The sequence below is a fragment of the Rhinatrema bivittatum genome, chromosome 3 (assembly GCF_901001135.1).
Source record: "Rhinatrema bivittatum chromosome 3, aRhiBiv1.1, whole genome shotgun sequence".
Lineage (NCBI taxonomy): Eukaryota > Metazoa > Chordata > Amphibia > Gymnophiona > Rhinatrematidae > Rhinatrema > Rhinatrema bivittatum.
Window position 1 is genome coordinate 226,155,841 of NC_042617.1, and position 23,975 is coordinate 226,179,815.

Consider the following 23,975-nt stretch of genomic DNA (forward strand, 5'->3'; position numbering starts at 1 on the left):
TCTGCGCACGCCGGCGGCCTATGGAAAATAGGCACGCAAGGCCCTGCTCGCGTAAATCCAGACGGATTTACATGAGCAGGGCTTTAAAAATCCGCCCGAGAGGGTATAGTCTCTTCAAAAGATCGACATATTACTACTATTTACCTGATAATTTTATAGATTTTTCTATATGAGCCACATTTGAAAACTGCAATTCTTAAGGATGAAAGTATATTGCTAAAATTTTCAGAAAAACTTGTATTTAAATGGACAACAGATATTTTGGTAAGAAACACTAATCTGAGTAGGATGCCAGAGTTGGATCCACCCTTAATGAAAGCAGCATTGAAGTGCAAGAAGCTGTGACTCTCTACTCTCACAGGAATGAAGTAGGAAAAATATTCTGCACTGACTGTCTCTTGGAATGCTGAGATCCAGAAAAAGAATATTTATTTTCTATATAAATACTGTGCAATTTTATCAGTTAAGAAAAATCCAAATGTGATATAGCCCAAGAATTTATTAAAGCCATTGTAGGTACTTTCTTCAAAAGCTTTGAAGTTACTTAAAAATAGGTAAATATCCATATTAGAAATATTGCATATTGAACACCTTTCATTAGGACAGTAAACACTGAATATGTAAGCATAGACTTTTACAACATTATCTCTTTTGATTACATATATGTTTGCTTAACTTTAGCAACTGACTCTTCCTTGTTCTCGGCATCACAATTTATAGATGATTTCTTCTTGTATTCCTGGTATTCAGCTAGGCCATATAGCACAATTGACACTATCAGCACTGAGAGCAATATGTATAGCTTCACATAGACACATAAATAGGTGCTATATGCATATGCTATGACAAATCCCAGTGACTCCCAGAGGCGATAATTTGCAAATGCTGCCTCCTTGTGTTCATCAAACAAAACTCCATATAGTGCTGTAAAAAAATTACAGGAGAAATTAACATGGAAACAATAGAATATGATGGAAGTTAAGGACCATAAAGCCCAACTAGTCTGCCAATTTTCTCCCTCAGTTATCTTTTTTTATGTAAATGGTAATGGCCCAGTTTCCAAAATATGTTGTAAGTTGATCTTCAGTAGAACCTCTGACTCTCCCTCACAATTACTTATGAGAAGGATTGGTGGCCTGTTTTCTCAAAACAGACAAAAAAAAGAAACACCTGCAAGGAACATGGACATAGCCAGGATCATAGAAATCAAGTTTATTTATGAGCAAGAAGTAGAGGCAAAGAAAAAGAGGGGAGGGGAAGAGACTTTGTTGACCCTTAGCCACCGCTGTTGGTGGTGTGGCTGTGTTTAGGAAATTTCATGTTCTGCCTCAGTATGTTAGTTGCAAGGTGTGAAAGTGGGTGATGTTCAAACAGTACATTTTGAAAGGATGAATTTATAAGATAAGAATGGTGATGGTAATCAAGCAGTGCACCGCAAATGTAAATATTCATTTTTTTCAGCTCCATGCCATGGTGAATCTGCAGCAGGAGATCTGTTAATTGTGGGCCACATATCTTTCTACTCCTCTATACTCTTCCCACCTTTCTAATAGTGTGATCTGTAGTTTTATGAGAAAGGGTATCCATTGATGCTGAGGAAAGAGGAGGATGGGATATAGCACCCGAGGAGTTCAACAAATTGTGATGTGAAAGTTCAGTGGCTTGGAGCTTCTTATTTTTCTTATTTACATGACGAAAATGCTAAGTGAATCTGGTCCATACTTTTTTTAATCTAAAATCATTTAAAAAAATGGAGACAACAGCCCAATCTTTATTTATATCGCTGACTTGATTAAGTTGAGCTACACATTCCGTCGGTAACTTTTAAACAGGCGTTCTTCAGCCTGCATCCAGGGGCACAGTCATTTTTAGCCTGACAGTGGTCTCATGTGCTCACAATTTTAAGCGTAAGTGGGAGGATTTTAAAAGACATGCGTGCCGACACCATTACCAGTTTTACCAATTTGTTCCCAGTTTGCCCAGGTAAGGAATAAGACTTCCAAACCCCCCCCCCCTAGTTAAATAGCTTCCCTTCTCCCCTGTTAGCTCTGACCCTTAAAATCCAGCCAATCTGTCTATTTATCTTTATTTTAAAACTTGCATGTCATCCATAGCAGAAGTAAAGTTGCGTGGCAGGGGAACAAAGCCTGTGCCTATGCACGTATGCATTTGCATGCTAATTTCTAGTTACAATCCAGGAATGCTCATAGCCTCTTTTTTGAACTTTTCATTTGAGCGCGTAGTGGCAAGTATGCCATATCCTGGTGGCTTTTAAGATCCACTCGGCACGTGCCTGCCTGACTTGTGCATGTATCTCCCAGTTTTGGTGTGCACCAGGCTTGTAAAATTCACCTTTCTGTGTATTACAGAAACTTGATTTAGGAAGGGGGACTTTCTTTATCTGGTCCGCCCAAATCTACTTTCTGCAATAAATGTAGGGAACAGAGGATAGCGGAGAGATTGCTTTTTAAAAAAGAAAACATTGAAAGGTGAATTTTAAAAGTTTGATGCACACAAAAATCGAGAGATGGGTATGCATGCAGCTCATGTGCATGTCCAGCAGACTTTTAAAGCTGCCCGTATGCACGCAAAAGTCCTGATGTATAATGTTTCGCATTGGAGATAAAAGGGGTGGAGTGTGGGCATGGTGTGGGTAGGGCATGAGCATTCTGGGGGAGGGCCAAGAGATGTGCGTGCAAGTACCTACGCCCCTGGGCATGCACCCAGGTCCAATGCCACATACTATAGAGGTGTAAGTCTATATATAGACATCTGTGAAGTGTTTGAGAATCTGTAGTAACTGGGGGGACTGCAGGCTAAAGAACCAGAGAGGTTGGGAGGACCTAGCTGAACACTGGGCAAACTCAACTGGTCGATGAACTGGTGAAACTGGTCATTGGCTAGATGTGCGTTTGTTGTAAAATAACATCAGATGAGCATCTGTAAGTCTACTTATGATGCTGGACACCACAAGCTTACAATTAGGCGCACAGATACGTGTCACTTAGCTATTTTATAACATGCATATAACCGCACACCTGCGTATAACTGTGCTCGTCCATCTTAAAGTTAGTTATTTATTTAAAAGTGTTGTATACCGCTTTTACAAATAAAATTTAATCAAAACTGTTTACAGTTTAAAACATACATAATCTGCTTAAATTAAAACAATAAAATAGACAAAAATTCAACATATCTAACAAACAACAAAAACAGAACTCTGTTTTAAGTGCATTACAAAAGTGCTACAGCTTGCATTAATTAAGTTAAAGGACTAAGAGCCTCATTTACTAAGACGGAAACTTTCATAGTGGCATGCGGGTGCACATGTACATGTATTGGTCGCCTGCTTCCAGGGACACAGACATTTTATAACATACACGCGTATATGCACACATGTTATAAAATAGCCTGACTGTGTGCACATGTGCATGCAATTTTAAGTGGACGCGTGAATATGCACGTAAATGTCGCTTTTACTGCATAAATGGGGGTATTTTAAAAGACACGTGCGCCAACACCATTGCCAGTTTGCCCAGTTTGCCCAGTTAAGGAACAGGACTTCTAAACCCCCTCGAGTTTAATACCCTTCCTTCCCCCGTTAGGCCCAACCCTTAAAACCCTGCTGATCTGTCTAGATGGTTTATTTTATAAGTTACACATCATCCATAGCAGAAGTAAAGTTACATGGCAGGGGACCCCAGCGTGCACCAATGTGCATAAATATTTACGTACTTATTTCAAGTTTAAATCCAGGAACGCCCATGCCCCACCCAGATCATGACCGTGTCCTGCCACTTTTTTTGAACTTTTTATTTGTGCTCACAGCAGAAAGTATATGCTTATCTGGGATGCTTTTAAAATACACCAGCATGCACCGGCAAAATTTATTCACTCATACCCGAATTTTGGCTCGCGTTGGGCTTTCAAAATTCACCTTTAAGACTTTAGTCCTATTCTGTGTCTATGGGAAAAATCCTTAGTAAATGACCCCTAAATTTGCAACCTCAACAATGTATGTTAATGTAACATTAACATTGTTAATTTAAATTGATGCAGGCTGGCTTTGTAATCCTTTACTGATTCTTTAGATGTCATCAGTATTTGTGTGGCAAGTTATCCATATATGTTTACTTACTTTTAGTGGATTTTAATGTTCATTTTGACAGTGTTAGTAGAGCTAAAGATTAATTTTTCGTCAATGGATTTCAGAGCCCATGCATAAGGCAGGGCATATGCTGCCCCAAGTGACAGGTGACATTACCTCTGATTCAATATCTGTCTTGCCTTTTCCTTGGTCCAATCATTGTCTGAGAATTTTTTAAATGAAATGTATGTTAGAAAACCAGAATTTTCCAGCTAGAATATGTGTTAAGTGTTGCGATTCCGGTCGCCAGACTGGCGACCGGGTCCCTACCTCTTTGCCGGCTTCCCCGTCCCTGCCGCGCTCCTCCGAGGCTTGGGCCTGCCCGACAGCATGGCAATGGCGTCTCCCTTGTGGAGACGCCGTCGAGGCTCGTTTCCAGCTCCTCCCCCCGCCGGGGAACGCGCGGGCGCGAGGGGACAGCCTTTGTAGGTCCAGCACCCGGAAGTGCTGAACCTCCCCTTTCCTGACGTCAGACGCTGGCCCTCTATTTAAACCAGCCTCACTCTCTCCTTCCTCGCCTTGCAACGAGGTCGCTTCTGTGAGTACTTAGTTGCTTTCCTGCTGGATCCTGCTTGTTCCTGTTGTGCCTTGGTTCCTGCTTGCTCCTGTGTTCCTTGCCGTGCTCCGTTCCTGTTTGTTCCAGTTCCGTCTGTTCCTGCCTGTTCCCTGTGGCTTCGCTCCTGCATTTCCAGCATCCTGACTTGTCTTCAGCCAGCCTTGACCACCGGACTTCTGCTCGACTCCTCTTGCCTTCAGCCAGCCTCGACCACCGGACTTCTGCTCGACTCCTCTTGCCTTCAGCCAGCCTCGACCACCGGACCTCTGCTCGACTCCTCTTGTCTTCTGCCAGCCTCGACCACCGGACTTCTGCTCGACTCTTCGGACTTCAACCTGCTTCAACCTTCAGACCTCCTAAGTCCCAGCGACCCGGACCCCTACGGGCTCCTCCTGGGGGGGTCTCGGGTTTCCAGGGCGAACACTTCCTTCTCTACGCCAGACCTGTTCCGCCTCCCGGCTCCTTTCCCACCGACCGGAGTCCTTTCTCCAGTCAGCCGGCCCAAGGGTCCACAAACAGACTTTCTCCACAACAGTTTGCAAGGCCATGGACCCGGCGGACTCTTCTGGCCTGCAAGCCATTCCGGGAATGGCCCAAAGAATTCAGCAACAGCTGCAGTGTCTAGAGCTGTTGGCTGCTACAGTCGACCGCTTGGCAAGTCGCCTGGACGCCAGGCCTCCAGAGGCGGCACAGCCCCCACCTCCGGCGCCAGCACCACAGCCTTCCGTGCAGACTCAACTTCCGGCCCCTACGCGTTATTTTGGAGATGCCAAGACGTGCAGGGCCTTTTTGAACCAATGCTTTATCCGCTTCTCCTTGCTGCCGGGGCAGTTTCCCTCTGACGCCGTCAAGGTGGCATACATTTTGTCCCTACTTGATGGGAAGGCGATGCTATGGGCATCACCCATGTGGGAACACCAAGACTCCATGCTGCAAGACCTGAATGGGTTTGTGGCTCATTTCAAACAAACCTTCGATGAGCCTGCTCGCCAGACTACCGCCACCACAGAGATTCTACAGTTGAAACAAGGGCCTCGCTCGCGGGCGGACTATGCGATCGAATTCCGCACCCTGGCTATGGAATTGGGGTGGCAAGACGACTGCTTGCGGGGCATATTCTTGGAGGGTCTCGCTGGTCGCATAAAAGACGAGCTAATGACTCGGGATGTTCCTCCCACCTTGAACGAGGTGATAGACTTGGCTGGGAAGATTGACCGGCGCTTGCAGCAGCGTGCTAAGGAAGGTCGAGTGCTCCGTCGGCCAGTTTCCCTAGCACCCACATTCTCAAGACCTCTGGCCTCGTCTCACAAAACACCGTCCACTCCTACTCATAATCCTTCGGAGGAGCCCATGCAGATTGGGCGGACGCCTTTAACCGACGAGGAGAGGAGGTGTCGGCGCACCCTAGGACTATGTCTGTACTGCGGTACCAAGGGTCACCTTCTGGCTCAATGTCCTGAGAGGCCGGAAAACGCTCGAGCCTAGGGTGGAAGGAGGAGATCTCCCTAGGTTGTCTTAATGCTGCTCCTCAATGTACAGTACCTGTGACCCTGGAGTACCCAGGAGTTTCATTCCAAACCCTGGCCTTTATTGATTCCGGGGCTGGGGGAAACTTTATTTTGAAAGAACTAGTGTATCAGCTCGGACTTCCTACAATACCCAGAAACCCCCCGCTGCGTGTCACCTCTATCCGAGGCACACCGCTACCAGGTGACATCTCTGAGATCACTAAAACTCTCACTCTTCGGACTGGGACTCTCCATACCGAAAGCATCTCCTTTCTGTTGCTAGAGAAGTCAGTGCATCCCATAGTCTTAGGTCTTCCCTGGTTACAGCAGCACGCGCCGGTGATTCATTGGGATTCACTTCAGATCGCCCAGTGGAGCGCTTACTGCTTTCAGAACTGCTTGAACTTGCCTCCAAGACCCACAGTTCTGTTCTGCCAGGCAGCCTTGGAGCTCCCTTCACCGTATCAAGACCTCTCGGATGTATTTTCTAAACAAAAAGCAGAACTTCTTCCAGCTCATCGACCTTTCGACTGTGCTATTGATCTCCTTCCAGGCACCACTCCGCCGCGTGGCAGAGTCTACCCTCTGTCATTACCTGAGACTCGGGCGATGTCGGACTATATCACTGAGAACCTTGCTAAGGGCTTCATTCGCCCCTCTCACTCGCCGGCCGGGGCAGGCTTCTTTTTTGTAGCTAAGAAAGATGGCACCCTCAGGCCATGCATCGACTACCGAGGGTTAAATACCATCACTAAGAAAGATCGGTATCCGCTTCCCTTGATACCAGAACTACTTAACAGACTACAAGGAGCGAAAATCTTCACGAAACTCGACCTGCGTGGGGCTTACAACCTAGTCCGTATTCGTCCGGGGGACGAGTGGAAGACAGCTTTCAACACCCAGGACGGACATTACGAGTACCTAGTAATGCCCTTTGGGTTATGTAACGCCCCAGCCGTTTTCCAGAACTTCATGAATGAGGTACTCCGAGAGATGCTCCATTCCTTCATCATCGTATACCTCGACGACGTCTTGATCTACTCGCCAGACCTTCCTACACATCGCCGTCACGTCAAGCACGTATTACAAGTATTAAGAGACAATCATCTATACGCCAAACTAGAGAAGTGTCAGTCTGAGTGTGACTCACTTCCCTTTCTAGGATACATCGTTTCATCCACTGGATTCCAAATGGATCCAGAAAAGGTCTCCGCTATTACCAATTGGCCCCGTCCTTCGGGCTTGAAGGCTCTCCAACGATTTCTTGGGTTTGCCAACTTTTACAGGCACTTCATACCACACTACTCTCGGAAGGTGGCTCCTCTCACCGCACTTACTCGCAAGGGGGCCAACACTCACGACTGGCCTACTGGTGCTTGTCTAGCTTTTGAAGAATTAAAACAAGCGTTCTTACAAGCCTCTTGCTTACGCCATCCGGACCCACAGTACCCCTTCATTGTAGAGGTAGACGCTTCCAGTCTAGCAGTCGGAGCCGTTCTCAGTCAGCACGATGCCTCTGGCAAGTTAATGCCTTGCTCCTACTTCTCCAAAAATTCTCACCTGCTGAGTGCAACTACGGCATCGGAGACAAGGAAATCCTTGCCATTAAGCTTGCCTTCGAAGAATGGAGGCAGTGGCTGGAGGGAGCGAACCACCCAGTGACCGTATATACGGACCATAAAAATCTACAGTACTTAGCTCAAGCTCAACGACTGAACCCTCGTCAGGCGAGATGGTCGCTTTTCTTCAGTCGCTTTGATTTCATCCTCAAGTACCGACCTGCGAAGAAAAATGCCCGGGCGGATGCCCTATCTCGCACCACCCAACTTGAGGAGGAGGAAGCGCTGCAACACATTTTGGATCCTGCATGTATCCAACTAAACCTCACCCCGCTTGATTCCACGACTAAGACCACCGTACCCAAAAAACTTCGTAAAAAGGTTTTGGCCTGGGGACATGACTCCCTAACCGGGGGGCATGCGGGAATACGAAGAACACTAGATCTTATAAACCGCTTTTATTGGTGGCCTGGACTTCGGCGAGACGTTACTCTCTACGTTAGCTCCTGTCCCACATGTGCTCTGCAAAAACCTCTAACTGGTCCCCAAAGGGGGTTGCTACAGCCATTACCTGTTCCTACGGAACCTTGGACACATATTGCCACAGACTTTATGGTAGAACTTCCACCTTCTCAAGGCAAGACTGTAGTTTGGGTCACTGTGGACCGATTCTCTAAAATGGCTCACTTTGTGCCCCTAGCCAAACTCCCCTCTGCTACTGAACTAGCTTCTTTGTTCACTCACCATGTATTCCGCATCCATGGTCTGCCTCAGGACATTGTCTCCGACCGTGGCCCCCAGTTCACCGCCAGGTACTGGAGAGCTCTGTGTAAAAAGTTCAAGATTCAACTAAGCTTCTCTACTGCCTTCCACCCACAGAGCAACGGCCAAACAGAACGAATGAACCGGTCCTTGAAGTTATTCTTGCGAGCTTTCATCAACCACAGACAGGACAAATGGGTGGACCTGTTACCTTGGGCAGAGTTCGCTTACAACAATCAAATACACACCACAACCGGAAGATCACCCTTCCAGGTTGTATACGGTAAACAGCTTAAACCACCCTTACCAGTTCCGGTACCTGTCTCCTCACCTGCCGCCCAGTCTATCGCTAACCAACTAAGGAAGCTTTGGGCTTCCACCCAACACCGACTTCAAAAGGTTGCACTCTCTTCTAAACGCTATGTTGACCGACATCGAAAACCCGCACCCCTGTTTCTCCCAGGGGACAAAGTATGGCTCAGTACTAAGAATCTCCATCTCAGACAGCCCTCTAAGAAGCTAGCACCTAAGTTTTGCGGTCCTTTTCGTGTAGCGGAGAGAGTGGGCTTGGTATCTTACCGCTTACGGCTACCCAGCACCCTACGCATTCATGATGTCTTTCACGTCTCGCTACTGAAGCCACTCATACTCTCAAGATTCCATCCTAAACCGGTCCAGTCCACTCCAGCACCCACGGCCAAAGATCCCACTTTTCAGGTACGAGAAGTACTGGATGCTCGGTTTCTCAACAGACGTTGGGAGTACTTGCTTGCATGGGAAAGATGTGGGGACGAAGACAATACTTGGGAGCCTGCTCGCAACATTTTGGACTAGTCTCTCCTGCGACAGTTTCACTTGGACCATCCGGACAAACCTGGTCCTTTGAAGAGGGGGCGTAAAGGAGGGGGTACTGTTGTGATTCCGGTCGCCAGACTGGCGACCGGGTCCCTACCTCTTTGCCGGCTTCCCCGTCCCTGCTGCGCTCCTCCGAGGCTCGGGCCTGCCCGACAGCATGGCAATGGCGTCTCCCTCGTGGAGACGCCATCGAGGCTCGTTTCCAGCTCCTCCCCCCGCCGGGGAACGCGCGCGCGAGGGAACAGCCTTTGTAGGTCCAGCACCCGGAAGTGCTGAACCGCCCCTTTCCTGACGTCAGACGCTGGCCCTCTATTTAAACCAGCCTCACTCTCTCCTTCCTCGCCTTGCAATGAGGTCGCTCCTGTGAGTACTTAGTTGCTTTCCTGCTGGATCCTGCTTGTTCCTGTTGTGCCTTGGTTCCTGCTTGCTCCTGTGTTCCTTGCCGTGCTCCGTTCCTGTTTGTTCCAGTTCCGTCTGTTCCTGCCTGTTCCCTGTGGCTTCGCTCCTGCATTTCCAGCATCCTGACTTGTCTTCAGCCAGCCTTGACCACCGGACTTCTGCTCGACTCCTCTTGCCTTCAGCCAGCCTCGACCACTGGACTTCTGCTCGACTCCTCTTGCCTTCAGCCAGCCTCGACCACCGGACCTCTGCTCGACTCCTCTTGTCTTCTGCCAGCCTCGACCACTGGACTTCTTCTCGACTCTTCGGACTTCAACCTGCTTCAACCTTCAGACCTCCTAAGTCCCAGCGACCCGGACCCCTACGGGCTCCTCCTGGGGGGGTCTTGGGTTTCCAGGGCGAACACTTCCTTCTCTACGCCAGACCTGTTCCACCTCCCGGCTCCTTTCCCACCGACCAGAGTCCTCTCTCCAGTCAGCCGGCCCAAGGGTCCACAAACAGACTTTCTCCACAACATTAAGAAATAGAAAAATGTTTTATTTAAAAGAAACAATTGCAAATCTTTAACAATTTCCTAATGATTTTAGGATACTAGAACTTTATTCTAAAGATCATGCTAGATAAGATGTATGCACTTATCCAGTTGAGAGAAGCTCTCCGTGGTATCACTATGGTCTATCATTATTTAAAAGACAGGTAAGGCATTTAGAAAGGAGATTATTCAGTTTTACCAAGCTGAAATCAAATGGGCCAAGAAAGATTTTTAAAAAAATCAAATACAATAAGCAATCATGATTTGGAAGCTGAATCCTTTGTATAATTTTTAGTGATAAAGACGGTAACTTTCAAACGACATGTGTGCGCAAATTTGCGTGCATTTGCTGGCGCATGCACAAGGACACATCAATTTTATAACATGTGCATGTGGTGTGGATAGGGCATGAGCATTCTGGGGCAGGGCTAAGAGATGTCGTGCAAGTACTATTACGAGAGTGGATCCTTGGGCCGGCAGAGTAGGGAACCAATGGGGAGAAGCCCCAGAGGGCCCTTCTGATGGCAGGCGAGGCTGTAGGAGACCTGAGATCCTGAAGGATCTTCACCACTACCAGCCCTCGTTCCCCGCAGGTTCAATCCTTGGGTACTGGGGCCAGCTGGGCTTACGTGGGGTCTCAGGCTGATGATGACACTAGAGTCCACAGGCAAGGATGTAGGCAGACGGTGAATCTCATAGTCAGGGAGGCAAGGGTCTTGGGAGGCGACGTATCTCGTAGTCAGGCAGGCAAGGGTCTAGGCAAGCAGCGTATCTCGTAGTCAGGAAGGCAAGGGTCTTGGCAGGCAGTGTAGTCAGGAAGGGAAGGGTCTTGGCACAGAGAAACTGAAGACAGGAAACAGGAATCAGCAGATGAAGGATCCAAACAGGAACTAGAGCCAGGAGTAGTCAAGGCAAGGCCTGAGAAGCAGGCCCTGCCATATATACTTGCAGGCTTGGGAGGTGGAGTCCGGGCCCCTCTCGTGGTGACCCCTGAAAAGGGATCAGGTGGCGCATGAGCATGCCTGGGAAGCCGGGGGTCAGGAGGAAGGCCAGAGCAGGAGCAGTCGGCTTGCTGTCCTGCACAGGGCGTTGGCATGGCGGGCCGGGAGGAAGGCCGCGGCACGGCTCACCAGCTGTGACCGCCAGCTGAAGCGAGGTTCCCGGGTCCGAGGAGGCAGGGTCGGCCGAGCCGGTAGGTGGGGGAGCCTGGCTGCGGTCCCATTCGGCCGACATTCGCAACAGTACCCCCTCCTCTAATCCCCCTCCCCGGGGGTTTGGGTTTCTTGGGATGATCCCGGTGAAACTGCCTGATCAAGTCTTTATCAAAGATGTTGGTAGAGGGTTCCCAAGAATTTCCTTCAGGGCCAAATCCTTCCCACTCAAGCAGGTACTCCCACTTGTGCCCCTATCTCCGGACATCAAGGACTTCGCGTACCTGGTAAGTGGTATCTTCTTCAGTGGACACAGATGGAGCTTCGGGTAACTTCCTGGAGGGCCATGATAATACTAAGGGCTTCAGTAAAGAGGTATGAAAGGCATTATGGATTTTCAAGGAGGCTGGTAAGCGAAGTTGGTAGGTCACTGAGCCCAGTTGCTGAAGGATGGAAAAATTTGGCCAGGATGATATTGAGGTCCGGTATGGCGGTGGTGATCCACGAACGTCTTGGCTGAACTACCAGCCTTGAGGAGCATCTTCCGTACCTGTGACCACAAGTTCTTCAGGCTCTCTGCTGTCATCTGGGCAGCCGGTGAAGGTACCGGAAGCGGTAGTGGAATAGGGGGAAGCAGCTGCTTGCCATAGACTGAAACGGGGAAGCCCCCGTGGAAGTGCAGGGATGGGAATTGTGCGAGAATTAGGCCCAAGGGAGTAGTTCAGCCCAATCATCTTGGTGGGCATTGATGTACATTCACAGAAATTGTTTAAGGGAGCGATTCGTCCTTTCCGCCTGGCCATTCGCTGAAGTAAGATCCAGAGTGATGTGGAACTTCTTACAGAGATTTTGCCAGTACTTGGCGGTGAATTGTGGGTCACCGACTGAGGAAATGTGCTGAGGCAGGCCGTGGAGTCTAAAGATGTGCTGGGTAAAATATTGTGCTAGGCTAGGCGTGCAGCTGAAGGAAGAGAAGGCAGAGCCACAAAGTGGGCCATCTTGGACAATCGATCCAAGGTGACCCAGATCACGGTATTCCCTCCGGAGGGGGGTAGGTCCACCAGAAAGTCTTTCAAAAGGTATGTTCAGGGTTCACTAGGTGGAGGCAGAGGTTGGAGCAGGCCCCAGGGTTTGCCCGTGAGTGCTTTTCGTTGGGCGCAGGTTGGGCAAGAGGCCACGTAGGTGTTAACATCCGAACGCATACTGGGCCACCAGTAGCAGTGTAGTAGTGTAGTAGTGTAGTATAGGGATGTGAATCGTTTTAGGACGATTAAAATTATCGTCCGATAATTTTAATATCGTCTTAAACCGTTATGGAACACAATACAATACAGATTCTAACGATTTATCGTTATAAATCGTTAGAATCGTGAGCCGGCACACTAAAACCCCTAAAACCCACCCCCGACCCTTTAAATTAAATCCCCCACCCTCCCGAACCCCCCCAAATAACTTAAATAACCTGCGGGTCCAGCGGCGGTCCGGAACGGCAGCGGTCCGGAACGGGCTCCTGCTCTGAATCTTGTCGTCTTCAGCCGGCGCCATTTTCCAAAATGGCGCCGAAAAATGGCGGCGGCCATAGACGAAAAAGATTGGACGGCAGGAGGTCCTTCCGGACCCCCGCTGGACTTTTGGCAAGTCTCGTGGGGGTCAGGAGGCCCCCCACAAGCTGGCCAAAAGTTCCTGGAGGTCCAGCGGGGGTCAGGGAGCGATTTCCCGCCGCGAATCGTTTTCGTACGGAAAATGGCGCCGGCAGGAGATCGACTGCAGGAGGTCGTTCAGCGAGGGTTCCGGCGCCTCGCTGAACGACCTCCTGCAGTCGATCTCCTGCCGGCGCCATTTTCCGTACGAAAACGATTCGCGGCGGGAAATCGCTCCCTGACCCCCGCTGGACCTCCAGGAACTTTTGGCCAGCTTGTGGGGGGCCTCCTGACCCCCACGAGACTTGCCAAAAGTCCAGCGGGGGTCCGGAAGGACCTCCTGCCGTCCAATCTTTTTCGTCTATGGCCGCCGCCATTTTTCGGCGCCATTTTGGAAAATGGCGCCGGCTGAAGACGACAAGATTCAGAGCAGGAGCCCGTTCCGGACCGCTGCCGTTCCGGACCGCCGCTGGACCCGCAGGTTATTTAAGTTATTTGGGGGGGGGTTCGGGAGGGTGGGGGATTTAATTTAAAGGGTCGGGGGTGGGTTTTAGGGGGTTTTAATGTGCCGGTTTTTCGATTTTTCGATTTTTAACGATTTTTAACGATTTTTCACGATATTTTACCCCCCCAAACGGCAACAATACGATTCCCTCCCCCTCCCAGCCGAAATCGATCGTTAAGACGATCGAGGACACGATTCACATCCCTAGTGTAGTAGACGTGCCAGAGTTCTTGCCTGTCTGGGATGGCCGGCAGAAGGAGAGTTGTGACCCCAGGCCAAGACTCAGTTTCGCAGCCTGCGTAGTACCACAGTCTTCCTGTGGGGACCGTCTGGGTAGCTACAAGGATCACACATACAGGGTCAATGATGTGGCTCACATTATCAGGGACCTTTTCCGGGGAGAAGGAGCGTGAGAGGGCATCTGCTCACTGGTTCTTGGAGGCAGGACAGTAACGCAGCTCAAAATCAAAGTGCGTGAAGAAGAGGGCCCACCGGGCCTGGTGAGGGTTAAGGCACTGCGCTTGGTGCAGGTGCTCTAAATTCTTGTGGTCGGTGTAAACCGTTATACGATGCTGGGCCCCCTCAAGCCACTGGCGCCACTCTTCGAAGGCCATTTTGACTGCCAAGAGTTCTTGGTCTCCGAACGTATAATTCCGTTGAGCTGGAGTGAACTTCTTGGAGATGAAGGCATTGGGACGTAACATCCCGGCAGAGTTGAGCTGGCTTAAGACAACCCCGACTTCTTCTGAGGATGCATCCAATTCCAGGATGAAGGGCAGTCAGGGATCCAGGTGATGGAGGCAGGAGTGATGTAGAAAGGCCTGATTTAAGGCCAGGAAGGCTTCCTCAGCCTTGGCAGGCCAATCTTTTACCGGTGCTCCTTTGCGGGTTAAACTGGTCAGAGGTGCAGCCAGGCAGGAGTAATTTTTAATGAAGCTTCAGTAGTAATTGGCGAAGCCGAAGAAGCATTGAAGACTGCGCAGGCCCGTCGGTCAGGGCCAATTCAGAATACTTTTCCTCTTGGCTGGGTCCATTTTCAACCCCATGGTTGGACACGATATAGCCCAGGAAGGGCAGCTAGGTCTTCTCAAAGACACATTTCTCTAGTTTAGCATAGAGACTGTTCTCTCTCAAAATCTTTAGGACTTGGTATACATGCTGTCGGTGGGTTGGCAGGTCCTTGGAATATATTAAAATGTCATCCAGATACACGACTACGCAGATATATAGAAGGTCATGGAGGATCTCATTCATCAAGTTCTGGAAGACGGCGGGCGCATTACAGAGCCTGAACGGCATGACTTGATATTCGTAATGGCCGTTTCTTGTATTAAATTCTGTCTTCCATTCGTCACCCTCCTTGATTCGGACAAGATTGTATGCCCCTCAAAGATCTAATTTCGAAAATACCTGGGCCCCTCCATTATCAGAGGCAAAGGGTAGCGGTTCAAGCACGATAGTCAATACAGGGCCGGAGAGACCTGTCCTTTTTTCCCATGAAAAAGAAACCGGCTCCAGCTGGCGAGTTGGAACGGCGGATGAACCCATTCTGGAGGTTTTCCCAGATGTAGGCTGTCATGGCTTGGGTCTCCAGTTCTGAGATCTGGTATACTCTGCCATGAGGAGGAGTGGAGCCCGGGATCAGGTTGATAGCACAGTCCGATTGCCGATGGGGTGGCAAGGTGCTAGCTGCTTTCTTTGAAAACACATCCGCAAATTGAGCATATTGAGGAGGCAGCCCCGCCAGAACTTCAAGGCTGGGTTCAGGAGAAAGATCACCGAAAGCCAGGAAACATTTAGGGTAGAAAGAGGAACCCCAGTGGTTGACTTGAAGAAAAGTCCAATCAATTTGAGGATTATGCTGCTGCAACCATGGGATACCCAGGACCACCAGGTGAATGGCCTTCTGTATGACATAGAAGGAGACGTGTTCATGATGCCCAGGTTCTTCAGGCACTCCAGTGGAATGGTTGTATGAGTGATTCGACCTGGCAAGGGCTCTCAGTGGATTGATGAGAACCAGTGGATAGGGATGTGCATTTGTTTTCAATGAATGTGCAGTCCACAATGCATAAGTCCCTGTTGGTTTGATTCGTGGGTTCGCAAAACGCATGGCGATCCCCCATGAATAAAATATATCATATTAGGTTCATTCTTTTGGTTCGTAATGATTTCTTAGTGGCCGTTTGAAATAGGAGAAGGCCATGTGGGAGTATCCATAGCAAAAACCAACCCTTTCCTGTGAGCCATAAGTGACCTCACAGCTCTGTCATAGAGTGGGTCAGACAGGTTGGCAAGGAGACGAGAATGCAACCTATCAGAGCTAAGCATTTTTCTAATGCAGCCAATTGCCGCTCTCACTCAGTGCTCTGTGACGCTGTTCCTGATGATGCTGTACTATTTATACCTTAAGCACACGGCGTGCCATGCCCTTTATGTGTGGGTGTTGTCCGGGGAGGTGGCTTTATTCAGAGCTAGTCTGAGTGTCTCAAATCTGTATTCAATTGCTAGCTACTTTGATAGAATTTTCCATTGAAAAAGATATTTGTTCATTTTTGCTGCAGTGCCAGCTAGGCTTTTTTGACCGCCCTTTTTTTTATTGAACTCAGATTGTCTCTCTGTCTCTCCCACTGAGACAAGCTGCCAGCAGTGGCATTTTGCTGCTTATCTTACCCCTCTGGTGTAGGTTGGTGCAGGCACAGGCAGGGTGTGGGTGGGAGATAGTGTGAGTTGGTATTTTCAAACAAGAAGCAGCATCACTAGGAATTTAATTGTGCTTGCTCAGGCTTCCAATCAAGTCTTTTCTCTGCTGTTTCATTTTTTTGTGCACACAGAGCAGTCTCAGTTGTAGTGTACATCAAGGTACTGCACCATGCATCTGTGGGCTGTTTTTCAGACTCACAAATATTGGTACAGCAGTGGTCTTTTAAGCAAAATCCCCAGTAGGCATCTTTTGTAGTTAAAACCTTGGTGTGTGCACATACAGCAGTCTCAGTTGTAGTGTACATCAAGGCACTGCACCGTGCATCTGTGAGCAGTTTTCCAGACTCACATCTATTGGTATAGAGGTGTTCATTCACCAATAAAGAAATAATTATTTTAATTGAAATCCCTAGTAGGCAGTGACATTAAATCCATGATATCAGGAAAAGGTAGACATGGTCAAGTGATTGGGACTGGCAGAGGACGCACTTCAAAAGGAAGTGCCAGTCCCCCATTAAAGTTAAAAAGGGAGGTGTTCCAATCTAAAATCTCTGAGTCACATACAAGCGCTGCTAGCTAAGGCAGAGGGGAGTGTGCATTTCACCTGCGATACCTGGACTGCCATGAATGCTGCACTCTCTTACCGCTCCCTGACAGCACACTGGTGGGACCTGGCTGAGGCAGGGGCAGGCAGCAGCTCTATTAGTGAACATGTATCAGAGTGGAGGTGGGCTTTACTGCACACCCAGCTGACGGACGAGGCCCATACCTCAGCCAATATTCTAGCATGCATTAGATAGATGCTGGCGGGCTGGCAACTACACCAGCGAGACAGGAATCTTCAAGCAGGGTTCTTTGTCACAGACAGTGGTGCAAACATATATGTGACGGGCGCTTTCAGAACATCAGATATTTTGCACACACTCTGCATCTATTAGTGAAGTCAGCTCTGGGGTTGGAGTCCAATCATCAAGCGAATGAATACCTGCATATGTTAATACACAAGTGCAGGAACATAGCAGCGCACTTCCACAGAAGTGTGAAGACGGGGCAGGTTCTCCGACAAAAGCTGACTGATTTGGTGATACCTCAAAAGTGTCTCATTCAAGACATTGGCACCCGGTAGAATTCCACCTATTTAATGCAGCAGAGGTTAGTGGAACAGCAGACACCCCTTCATGAACTTTCTGCGGCAATGGACATAGGTGTGCAGAGTCCCCTAGGGCATCATGATTGATTAGTCATGAGTGAGCTGGTAAAAATCCTGCAGCCCTTCAAGGATGCCACAGAGGAGCTGAGTTCCAGAAGTGACATCTTGGCTGACATCATCCCTATAGTTAATTTTCTGGAGGAAAATTTGGAGGGCTTTAAACAGGAAGAGGTAATGACACCCCATGTGCAGCATTGTCTGGGCTTTTTGCAGAAGCAGGTGCAAGAGAGATTAAGACCTTTAACAAAAGACCACACATACATGCTTGCCACCATCTGTGATCCCCTTGTAAAAGGGAAACTCGCCCTACAGTCCGATTATCTCACATTTTGTGAAGGACCTGCTGTTAGTAAAAGTCCGTGAACAGGAGCGCCATAGGCAGAGACAGATTAGGCATGAAGAAGAGGAAGAAACAGCGGGCACTTCAGAGAGTAGTGCAAGCTCAAGTAGGAGCAGCACTCTGTCAGGCACAGCTAGTACTTCCTCCTCCACTTCAGTACGCCAAGCCATGTTGCCCATAAACAAGCATCTGTTCTGGAATGGGCTAGAGTGAAAGCAGATGGCAAGAAGGACTTTCAGCCCATCCAAACAAAGGAGACACCAGCACAAATGTCAGTGACATGGTATCTCACAGAGCCCATAGAGGATATGCAGATAGATCCGCTGGCATATTGGGTATACAAATCCACTGTCTGGCCACACCTAGCCAAAGTGGCTCAGCGATATCTGTCAAGTCCACCAACTACTGTGCCCGGTGAACATGTATTTTCAATGACATGAGCCCTCACCGCTCAAGGCTGGCACCAGATTTGATGGAAATGCTAGTGTTTTTGAAAATAAACAAGCCTTTCCTTGGGTTTCCAAATTTTCCCTGTGAATGGCATGATGAAAAAAAGCAATTTAAAGCCTTGCAGCAGCTCCAACTGCCTCATATGCTCCAGATAATATCAGCACATGTATCTGACCTCAACCACTGTGGCTGTCTGTCCACTGTCCAGCCCTTACATCACTACAAGGGCATGACCTCAAACGCTGTGCCTGCCTGCAGTGTCCACTGTCCAGACCTTACAACACTACAAGGGCCTGACCTGAAATGCTGTGCCTGCCTCTTCAGCCCTTAGTCACTACAAGGGCCGGACCTGAAATGCTGTGCCTATCTGCAGTGTCCACTGTCCAGCCCTTACGACACTACAAGGGCCAGACCTCAAATGCTGTGCCTGTCTGCAGTGTCCACTGTCCAGCCCTTACGACACTACAAGGGCCTGACCTCAAATGCTGTGCCTGCCCATTCAGCCCTTATGACACTACAAGGGCCTGACCTCAAATGCTGTGCCTGCCCGTCCAGCCCTTACGTCTCTACAAGGGCCTGACCCCAAATGCTGTGCCCTTCCATCCAGCCCTTACATCACTACAAGGGCCTGACCTCAAACGCTGTGCCTGTCTGCAGTGTCCACTGTCCAGTCTTATGACACTACAGGGACCTGACCTCAAACACTGTGCCTGCCTATCCAGCCCTTATGTCACAACAGGGGCCTGACCTCAAACGCTGTGCCTGTCTGCAGTGTCCACTGTCCAGACTTACGACACTACAGGGACCTGACCTCAAACGCTGTGCCTGCCTATCCAGCCCTTATGTCACAACAGGGGCCTGACCTCAAACGCTGTGCCTGTCTGCAGTGTCCACTGTCCAGCCCTTATGACCTACAAGGGCCTGACCTCAAACGCTGTGCCTGTCTGCAGTGTCCACTGTCCAGTCCTTACGACACTACAAGGTTCTGAGCTCATGTGCCTGTCTGTCCACTGTCTAGCCCTTATGTCACTACAAGGGCCTGACCCCAAACACTGTGCCTGTCCATCCAGCCCTTACTTCACTAGAAGGGCCTGACCTCAAATGCTGTGCCTGTCTGCAGTGTCCACTGTCCAGCCCTTATGTCACTACAAGGCCCTGACCTCAAATGCTGTGCCTATCTGCAGTGTCCACTGTCCAGCCTTATGACACTACAGGGGCCTGACCTCAAATGCTGTGCCTGCCCATCCAGCCCTTATGTCACTACAAGGACCTGACCTCAAACTCTGTGCCTGTCTGTCCACTGTCCAGCCCTTATGTCACTACAAGGGCCTGACTTCAAATGCTGTGCCTGTCTGCAGTGTCCACTGTCCAGCCCTTACATCACTACAAGGGCCTGACCTCAAACGCTGTGCCTGTGTGCAGTGTCCACTGTCCAGCCCTTACATCACTACAGGAGCCTGAACTCAAACGCTGTGCCTATCTGCAGTGTCCACTGTCCAGCCCTTACGACACTACAAGGGCCTGACCACAAATGCTGTGCCTGTCTGCAGTATCCACTGGCCAGCCCTTAAGTCACTACAAGGGCCTGACCCCAAATGCTGTGCCTTCCATCCAGCCCTTACATCACTACAAGGGCCTGACCTCAAATGCTGTGCCTGTCTGCAGTGTCCACTGACCAGCCCTTATGACACTACAAAGTTCTGACCTCATGTGCCGCTCTGTCCACTGTCCAGCCCTTACGTCACTACAAGGGCCTGACCCCAAACGCTGTGCCTGTCCATCCAGCCCTTATTTCACTACAAGGGCTTGACCTCAAATGCTGTGCCAGTCTGCAATGTCCACTGTCCAGCCCTTATGTCACTACAAGGGCCTGACTTCAAATGCTGTGCCTATCTGCAGTGTCCACTTTCCAGCTTTATGACACTACAGGGGCCTGACCTCATATGCTGTGCCTGCCCGTCCAGCCCTTACGTCACTACAAGGGCCTGACCTCAAACTCTGTGCCTGTGTGTCCACTATCCAGCCCTTGTATCACTACAACGGCCTGACCTCAAATGCTGTGCCTGTCTGCAGTGTCCACTGTCCAGCCCTTACATCACTACAGGGGCCTGAACTCAAACGCTGTGCCTATCTGCAGTGTCCACTGTCCAGCCCTTACGACACTACAAGGGCCTGACCACAAATGCTGTGCCTGTCTGCAGTATCCACTGGCCAGCCCTTACATCACTACAAGGGCCTGACCTCAAACGCTGTGCCTGTGTGCAGTGTCCACTGTCCAGCCCTTACATCACTACAGGGGCCTGAACTCAAACGCTGTGCCTATCTGCAGTGTCCACTGTCCAGCCCTTACGACACTACAAGGGCCTGACCACAAATGCTGTGCCTGTCTGCAGTATCCACTGGCCAGCCCTTACATCACTACAAGGGCCTGACCCCAAATGCTGTGCCTTTCCATCCAGCCCTTACATCACTACAAGGGCCTGACCTCAAACGCTGTGTCTGTCTGCAGTGTCCACTGTCCAGACTTACAACACAACAGGGGCCTGTTCTCAAATGCTGTAACTGCCCATCCAGCCCTTATGTCACTGCAAGGGCCTGACCTCAAACGCTGTGCCTGTGTGCAGTGTCCACTGTCCAGCCCTTACATCACCACAAGGGCCTGACCTCAAATGCTGTGTCTGTCTGCAGTGTCCACTGTCCAGACTTACGACACTACAGGGGCCTGATCTCAAATGCTGTGCCTGCCCATCCAGCCCTTATGTCACTGCAAGTGCCTGACCTCAAACTCTGTGTCTGTCTGCAGTGTCCACTGTCCAGCCCTTATGACACTACAACGGCCTGAACACAAATGCTGTGCCTGTCTGCAATGTTCACTGTCCAGCCCTTATGACACTGCAAGGGCCTGACCTCAAATGTGCCTGTCTGCATGTTTCTAGTACTATAGAAAACTGGTGGTAGTTGCACTCTAGTTCATCCTCTGTGTTCGCATAGTTTACAGAGGCACTGTGTAGGGTACAAAGTCAACATGGGTTGATATTGTAGATTTGGACTTGAGTAGCAGTTTTCTTATTTCTGAGAGCTCTTCAAGTTCCTTTGTCATCAACTGAATTGAATAAGCAGTTAATAGCTTCTGGGCATTCACTAGACTCCAATGGAACCACCATACTTTCGGGGCAAACCCTTTCCAGGGTTTCCAAGGAAAGGGAACTCTCCCCGGATGTAGCCACCCTATCTCTTAGTACCCATTGATACATGTTGAACCAGAACCGCTGTTCACATGGAAACCTCCTCCATGTCGACTCACCACACTTTGAAGGCTCATGCTCTACGGGCCAATCCATTCTAGGGAGCCCTTTCCTGCACAAAGGAAAGGGAACTCTCCCCGGGGCCAGCCTGTCTTGCCCCTATCAAAACCACAGGGACCTGACTATCTCAGCTCTGCCAGACTGTCTTGCCCCTATCAAAACCAAAGGGGCCAGACTACCTCCACTCTGCCAGCCTGTCTTGCCCCTATCAACTTTCTGCCACTCTGCCTTGCTGCATACACCAGATGACTCACTTTACTCCTTGTGGTGTTCTTGTCACTATCATAGTTCCTCAGTGTGTTGGTGCTAGTCTTTCTGCTGCTTTGTCCCTTTATCGGCACCTTGTGGTTTTTTTTTGACACTCTTTCTGCTTGCTATGTTCCCCCTTCATTGTGCTGTAGGATGTTGATGCCACTTGTCTTGCCACTTTGCCTGTCGTGCTGCCTTCGAGGGTTCATGCAACTGTTATCAGTGCTCTCTTTTGAAGCTGTGGTGTGTTTTTGACACTCTCGCTGCTGCTTTGCACCTCTGTTAAAGCACTCTTCCACTCCTGGTACCCCTTTGCCCCTTTACAATGCCTTAGGCTATTCATGCCACTTTTCTCATTCTGATGATTGCTCCCCAGAAGTTTCATCAGAATTGATAAGAAAACCCCAATTCTGCAGCCAATAATAAGCTGCAAATACTTCCCCCATTGACTTTAATGGGAAAATGAAAAACTAATAAAACTAATCAACGAATTAGTTTTTTCCCCCCTATGAAACTAATGCAACAAATTTGGGTCTCGGCGAAACGAAAAACGAATTGAAACAAATGTTTTCTAGAGATGTGAATCGTGTGATCGATCGTCTTAACGATCGAATTTGGCTGGGGGGGAGGGAATCGGATCATCGCAGTTTTGTTTTTTTAAATATCGTGTAAATCGTAAATAGGGGGAGGGCGGGAAAACCGGCACACTAAAACATCCCTAAAACCCACCCCGACCCTTTAAAATAAATCCCCCACCCTCCCAAACCCCCCCAAAATGTCTTAAATTACCTGGGGTCCAGTGGGGGGGTCCCGGTGTGATCTTCCACTCTCGGGCCACGGGTGCGTTAATAGAAATGGTGCCGGCGCTACCTTTGCCCTGTCATATGACAGGGCAAAGGTAGCGCCGGTGCCATTTTGGATCCTGTCCCCCGACGTCTCGAGCGTAGGAGATCGCTCCCGGACCCCCGCTGGACCCCCAGGGACTTTTGGCCAGCTTGGGGGGCCTCCTGACCCCCACAAGACTTGCCAAAAGTCCAGCGGGGGTCCGGGAACGACCTCCTGCACTCGAATCGTGTTGCCGTATTGCAAAATGGCGCCGGCCATACGGCCATACGGCCGGCGCCATTTTGCAATACAGCAATATGGCCATAAGGTAATACAAAATAGCGCCAGCCGTATGTCATGTGACAGGGCAAAGGTAGCGCCGGCGCCATTTCTATTAACGCACCCGTGGCCCGAGAGTGGAAGATCACACCGGGACCCCCTCACTGGACCCCAGGTAATTTAAGACATTTTGGGGGGGTTCGGGAGGGTGGGGCATTTATTTTAAAGGGTTGGGGTGGGTTTTAGGGTTGTTTTAGTGTGCCGGTTTTCCCACCCTCCCCCTTCCCTTCCCCCTTCCCCCGATTTACGATTTTTGACGATAAATCGGGGAAATTCCTATTATATATTGCCTCTAACGATTTTTGACGATTTAAAATATATCGGACGATATTTTAAATCGTCAAAAAATGATTCACATCCCTAATGTTTTCCTTCTGCACATCCCTACCAGTGGAACAGGAAAAGGCTGGGTGGGAATCGATAGCTGGTCCATGATTTCTTGCATGAGAAAGTTCTCACCGGCCACTGAATCCACCAAAGCCAGGGTAGATAGGCTACAGCCTCGGAAGGTCAGAGTGAGTGGAGGGACAGGAGCAGTGAGTGGAGGGACAGGAGCAGTTAGGCCTAGGGTCACTCCTCCTGAGAACCCTAGGCTCTGGAGTTTACCGGCTGCACTGGACATTGGACCAGGAGGTGTCCAGAACCCCCGCAATAAAGGCAGAGACATGAACGGCCCCACCTTTGGCTTTCCTCTGCTGACAAGGAACCTCAGCCCAGTTGCATGGGCTCTTCCGGAGAGGCCTCTGAGGAGGACTGCGGGGAGGCACTTGGTGAGATGGAATGCAGCCAAGGAGATCCAGTAGTGCGTCTCTTGGACCCCGCAAGCTCGAAGTACCTCTCCCGGAGGCAGCGGTCAATTCTCCCAGCCAGGTCAATTAACGCGTCAAGCATTCCTGGGAGTTCGCGGGCTGCGAGCTCATCTTTTATCTTAAGGGAAAGG

The 23,975-nt window shown here is 49.6% G+C and overlaps 1 protein-coding gene across 1 annotated transcript in view; it reads right to left on the reverse strand.

Annotated features, from left to right (window-relative positions):
• Nucleotides 1-295: 295 nt before the first annotated feature.
• UNC93A (unc-93 homolog A) overlaps nt 296-23,975 on the reverse strand; it is a 226,717-nt gene continuing 203,037 nt past the window's right edge. The window contains exon 8 of the mRNA XM_029596970.1: nt 296-924. Coding sequence (XP_029452830.1) covers nt 656-924 — 269 coding nt within the window. The 3' untranslated portion in view covers nt 296-655. The remainder of the gene's footprint in view (nt 925-23,975) is intronic.